The sequence below is a fragment of the Mesitornis unicolor genome, unplaced genomic scaffold, assembly GCF_000695765.1.
Source record: "Mesitornis unicolor isolate BGI_N332 unplaced genomic scaffold, ASM69576v1 scaffold46027, whole genome shotgun sequence".
NCBI classification, from domain to species: domain Eukaryota; kingdom Metazoa; phylum Chordata; class Aves; order Mesitornithiformes; family Mesitornithidae; genus Mesitornis; species Mesitornis unicolor.
In genome coordinates this window covers 7,895-14,252 of record NW_010195211.1, presented here as the reverse complement: position 1 = coordinate 14,252, position 6,358 = coordinate 7,895, and the positions used below count along the sequence as shown (strand labels likewise).

Sequence of the window (6,358 nt, the reverse complement as noted above, 5' to 3'; positions counted from 1 at the left end):
TCCCTAATGTTCTGTGATTCTGTGATTCAAGGTAGGTATGCCAACTTTAGAAGAAAGGATGTAGACCATTTGTTAAAGGATTTTTGAAGTGCCTAGTGTCAAGTGACTGACATTATTGTACGAGTTTAACAAAATATGCATCTGGCTTCTGTGAAAGACAAAAAACCATGTACCCATTGTGTATGGCAATAATGGGAGATAAAAAACCCAACATTTAGAACAGTCTTTTGGTGTTTTTTTCTTTTGCATGCAACCTCTAAACAATATGCATCTCCCCATACGCATACACATAATTGACAGTCACTCTTTATATTTGACTAATATAATTTTCTTTCTTCCTTTAGCATATTGATAAAGTGTTCAAACATAAAGAACTGCAGCAGCAACTTGTGGATGCCAAACTTCAGCAAACTACCCGACTTATTAAAGAAGCAGAGGAGAAACATCAGCGAGAAAGGGAGTTTGTAAGTTAATTCTATGTATGTTAAGAGAAATAACAAAACCCACCAAACCAGTTTTTTCATTATTTAAAGCAAATACTGCAAACTGAGGGAACTGTCTTTTGAAAATTAGGATAGATTTCAACATCAAGACTGAGATTTAAGTTTTATGTGTGTGCGTATGATGCCTACAATATTTATGTCCATATTCACAGGCAAGTAATGTTACTGTTTGCATTTTCTCAGCATATGTGCTGGATATAATTTAGATTTTTCTTGGACTGGGAAATGTCTTGAGTTGAAACATGGAAGGTACTTGCTTGCTATCTTGTAGTCGTAATTTCTGATTTTAATGCAGAATAAGCATGCGCTCTTCTGAACTGTCTCCCCAGAACTATGCCTGATGTTTTAATTGCATGATGGTAATCAGCAATTTACTTGCAGTCTTCCAAGAAGGTAGCTTCCAGTTAAAAAATAACACCTATGTAAAGATTTTTTTGTGTGTGTTCCTTATGTGTCTAACTTCTAGGCAAAAGCCCTGCTTTGTGTCTATAATCTTAAAATGATCATCCAGTATTGAATAGTTCTGTATTATGAAAACAATTTTGGAATCATAAGTCGATGAAAAATCTCTTCAAAGTTGAATCTACAAAGTGGTGTCAAGCTGAAGCAAAATTGAACTAGTCTGTAAAGGTGATACTAGTGACTGGAGAAATGGAGGTGGAAAATAAATTAGAGAGGTTACAAAACAGTTATAAATTACATACAGTTACTTAATGAACTGCTGATATAAATTTAGCAGTTTGAACTTTCTACAGAAATAGAAACATTGACTCATGCTACCAATTAGAAAAATGTCTCTAAAAATCATCTCTGCATGCCAGCACATGCTTTAAATTGGATATGTGAAAGTATAGTATAGTACTGAAACAAAGATATGTGAGAGAACGTGGTTGAATGGCTCTGAGGTGATGTTAACCTCTGTTCGTTTTTCATCATAGATCGAGTTATTTAGAACTTCCTTCATTATGTGGCTTTTTTGCATTATTTTTTTAGCTGCTAAAAGAAGCTACTGAGTCCAGACACAAATGTGAACAGATGAAGCAACAGGAAGCTCAGCTGAAGCAGCAGGTATTTTTTTAATAGAGTGCTCTTCCATAACAGTTGTTCTGGAAAAAAACAAAAATACAAAGAGATTTGCGGTTGTAGTGGGCATAACACAACATATGAAAAAAGCCCTCACGTGTTATGATTCATCAGATGCAATATATTACTTGTGAAAAGTACTTGGTATTTTTTTGATTTAGTCTTGAATTTAATTTCCAGTAGGTAACTCATCAGTAGTGAAGCATAAACTGTAAAGACTTGACATTTTGTACTTGCTGTTTAGTACATCTGGAGACTACTGTTACTGGAAGTTGCTAAACACTGAATTGCTGGACTTTTAAATTAAATTAAGAGCATTAATATTACAAAGATTAGAATACGTGAAATCTTAATAATCTGTTCATTATGGCTACTTCTTTACCCTTGGCTTCTCTGTAACTGCTGTCCTCTCTTCCAAAGGTATTTTAATCTTTTTTGTAGTTGTTGAGTACCAGAGAGGCCCTTGTGACTCTTAAGGAGTTGGGTGGGGATTTTTACCCATGCAGGTTTAAGAATTTGTTCATTACCGTTTCCATCGCCTCCTATTGTGGAGGATTAGGAGCAAGTAATATCATGTTTATCCTTGTAGTTATTCAGGTTTAGTAACCTAAAACTGAGTGTCTCTGACCACAAAAGCATTACTGTCTTCAAATTGTTTTCTTGCTGTAAATGCTGTAGCAAAGCACTCCGTGAGAGTGGAGAGATGGTCCCCAGTTTTTGTGCTGCAGTTCTGGACCTGCAGTCATTGGCCACACGTGAGTTCAGCTAAAATCATAGCATCTGAGTCACAGTAGCCAGTCCTTTCGTAGTATACCTCTCATTGCTTCCATTTTGGGAGGCTTTATATTAAGTTTCCTTGTTTCTTGCCCTTTTTTTTCACACTTTACTGTACCTAATTCTTTTCCAGGCTTTCCATCAGTTATATTTAAAGTATTTGTGTGTATTTAAATACAATCACATACACACACACACTCACCCTCTCCCCTTGTGGTGTCCAATGACTTGGACTCATTAATATCCAGATTGTCCTAAATAGTTGGGTTTTTTTTTCTGAACTTAGTCTTTTATGACTTTTTTCCCAAGTTGGTTACTTTCTACTTAAAAATCCCACTGCCTTTTTGTTAGGCTTTTTAATAGTAACAATGGGTAAGGTTTGTGGTTTCCTGGGGCAAACTTTTTTTTTGTAGAATAAGATGAGCTAGAAAGTTCAGTCACAGTAGTGGCAGAGTGTCATTATCTACTGTTGACAAGGTAGGCTAATTTCTGTTATGAAATTTCCTGTACTGTTAGAGGAAAATACAATATTTTTGTGGTCTAAATTGTATTGTCCTGCAACCCCCAATGTAAGAATTGAGAGAACTGATTATTCTTCAGATGGAGTAAGAGGTTATTATTAAATGGTCGTGTATTCTCAGAACATGAAATCACAACACTAATAGTGTAACTTGTTTTAATAAGAAACGTAATGCTTTTTTGGTGAAAAACGATGTTAATTAATCCTTTGCAATTTCTTTCTGATGACTGACCCTATGGTGCAGGGCAAGAAAATTTTCTGTCATCAAATGCTAATGCTCTTCACGTGTTAAATGGTAATGTTTTTCACTATTAAATTAATTCCTTGTCAGTGTTCACTTTCTGTGATTTTTGCTCACTGGGCAGATTTCATAGGTTGTGAATGTGGACTTCTGAAATAAGTCTTGTTTATTTTGTCACAGCCTTACTTGTTAGTTTTGGCTGGTTAATGTGGAAAGGTAGGTCTTTTTGAGTTTAATTTCACTAACTATGTGCTGAATTTCCTGTATAGTCAAGTCTGCAGACTCTTTTTTTGTTAGTGGGAAGGAAAAATCAGATTGTGATGAACTGTGATGTCTTCCAACATTTTATTAAACATAATATCCTTTTTTCTTTATATTACTGTTCTATAAACATACAAGTCTCCTTTCATATGTCATTTGAATAGCATATTTTCAGACAAGGTCTGCATGCTTCTTGAATGGAAATCATAGGATAGTAAAATATATATATATCTATATAAAAAGAAGTTAATCTTCTACTATTTTAAGTTTAATTTTATCTTTACCTTAATATTTTTGTATTTGTATATAGCTGTTCAGATTAATGTTCCTGCCTGTTTCCCAACAGCTTTCTCTTTACATGGATAAATTTGAAGAATTCCAGACCACCATGGCGAAAAGTAATGAACTCTTTACAACCTTCAGGCAAGAAATGGAGAAGGTATGTACAGCATTACTTAGAGTTTCATAAAAAGTAATATAAAAATGCATGCTCTTAGTGGAATGCATTTTAGATTTTATAACATTGTCTTCTGAAAATACGTGGAGTATTTTGACAATTAATTTGGATCATAAGTTATATTATGGAAAGAAATGTAATTTTTTCTGCTTTTCCACATACTTGCATAGTATCTAAATCCCAATTTCAGTGTTTTATTAAAGGCATGCAGTACTTCCCAGTCTTTTTGGCTGTGCTTGTGTTTTAAAACTTACTTTCCTAAACCTTTTTTCTTAGTTGTACTTGAAGGTTGCTAGTCTCTTTCTTTTGAGAATCAATCTTGTTTTCCTGGAAAGGAGAATCTGTATTTGTGGGGTTGATTTTGTGCAGAAAGACTTTTCTGTAAAATAAATTGTTCAGACTGGACTTGGCAAGTAACACTAAGTCGTCATCACTTGTGTAATTTACATTACTCATTTAAACCTACGTACATTGCAATGCAAGCCACAAAATTTAATCTTTACCTTTTGTAGATGACGAAGAAGATTAAGAAACTGGAAAAGGAAACCATAGTGTGGCGTACAAAATGGGAAAACAACAACAAGGCTCTTCTGCAAATGGCTGAAGAGGTAATTTTCTTTTAAGCAGCAGTATGGCTAACCTAGATTCTGTATCCTAGAGACCTTCATACAGTTTTTTTTAGTTTTAGAGAATTAAACACAGAAATAATACACAGGAGCCTCTTCTTGGATTGTCTGCCTTATGTTTTCTGTTGTGTAACAGTAGTATTCTCCTTGGACATGGAAAGTAAGAAGCTGCTTTATAAATCTAAGCTCATTACATAAAAAATTCAGCTTATTCTTTCCTTGCTTGCAGTTTAGTTTGTGGGGTAATGTGTATGAAATTATACAAGCTGAATGAATTGACTCTATTTTAATATGCTGAGCCAAGTTTAATCAGTGCTGCAATAGAAATTATTTTAAATATACAAGGCTGACGTGAAGGAAATGAGCTGTGTGTAAGGGATCAGATATTTTACTGCATTGTAGCTGCTTTTGAGGTCATGAAGTGCCATTACTTAATTGTAGTCCAGCAAGAGAGGAGCTAAAACAGTTTTCACGCAGGCCATAGGCATGCAGTTCTGCCTACGCTGTCGAATCTCTACTTCCAAGTCTATTAGGTACAATCTTGCTAAGCCATGCTGGATTGTACAGGTTCTGCTATAGCACTGCTTACCTCTCTCTGTTCTTCTAAGGAGCTAGGAGAGCCAGGAGAGACCTTCTGACCTGGATTCTGCTGCTGGATTGTAGATTTCCCACTTGTATGCCTTCTGCTCCCTATAGCTGCCATTATTTGGGCTGTAATTGACTGTTTTATGGGACTTCATATCGGGGTCCTCACTAATACCATCCCTCACTTACAGATAGCGTTATGGAGTTACACAGTTCTCGTTGCTTGTTCCTAAAGGTGCCTGTTGCCACTCCAGCTTAGACAAGCCATCTGGAGTGTAGTGTCAAGTGTGCTGAGCAAATTAGCTCTAGTGCAGCTGGAATTTGACCTACTGGGTTAAGACTTAATGTTCAGGATTAAATAGTGATGATTCTTTTCATTAATAATAAAAAAAAATCAGTTGGATCACAGTTTTTATTTTCTTTTGTTCTTCAGAAAACTGTAAGAGATAAAGAATACAAGGGCTTCCAAATAAAACTGGAGCGCTTGGAGAAGCTATGCAGGGCCCTTCAGACAGAAAGGAACGAGCTGAACGAGAAGGTGGAAGTCCTGAAGGAGCAGGTTTCGCTCAGAGAAGCAGACGTGGATCTGGCTGTGCAGGTGTTGCAGACCTGCACGCTCCATTCCCACGAGGAGCTGGGAACTGCCACTGACACAGAACCAGGGATCCAACCCCACGTGGAGTCGTGTGCGGCAAATGGTTCCGAAAAGACTGGCTCGACAAGTCCTGTTCCTGGCACTGAATCTGTAGATTAAAATGAAGTGTAAACACTGTATTGAGAGCTATATTTTGTGTATAACTTTCTCTGTTGGTGGTAACTATTTGGTTTTGTGGTGAAAATTTTCTTACTTTTTCTACCATATCTGTATTTTCTTAGAACTACTGGACTTATGTGGTACAGGAAGCTGCGTAGCAGCTTTAAATAGCTTAAACTATAAATTTTCCACGACTGTGTTGCACATCTGCCTCATTTTTTAAAAGAAAAATATTTTTCCATAAAAGGATGCATGTGCTTTTCCTCCCCACAACACAAATCACTGTCATGGAAGACTGTGTACAGATATAACATCGTTCTGGGGAAATAGTGGCGGCATGCCACTTTTTTGGATTAAAGAACAGCATTTTGGTTTTGTTCATTGATTTGCCACTCAGAATACTAAAGATTACCAAATTTCAGTAAATTTATCTACATAATGATGTCTTATGGCCAGTAAAAAAATATCAGCTGTCCCCTCTAGTATGTTTTCATACATATACGAATGAAAAAGTAAAGGTCCAGAATACAGTAAAAGATACGTTGAAAGGGTTT

The 6,358-nt window shown here is 36.0% G+C and overlaps 1 protein-coding gene across 1 annotated transcript; it reads left to right on the top strand.

The window, feature by feature from the left end:
- Positions 1 to 344: 344 nt before the first annotated feature.
- LOC104535637 (gamma-taxilin-like) lies at positions 345 to 6,004 on the top strand (the record flags this gene model as incomplete). The annotated part of the gene is made up of 5 exons (XM_010188041.1): positions 345 to 464; positions 1,497 to 1,571; positions 3,729 to 3,821; positions 4,352 to 4,447; positions 5,484 to 6,004. Coding segments are annotated over 5 exons (705 nt in total), but the record flags the coding sequence as incomplete, so codon positions are not given.
- Between the last annotated feature and the right edge of the window lie 354 nt (positions 6,005 to 6,358).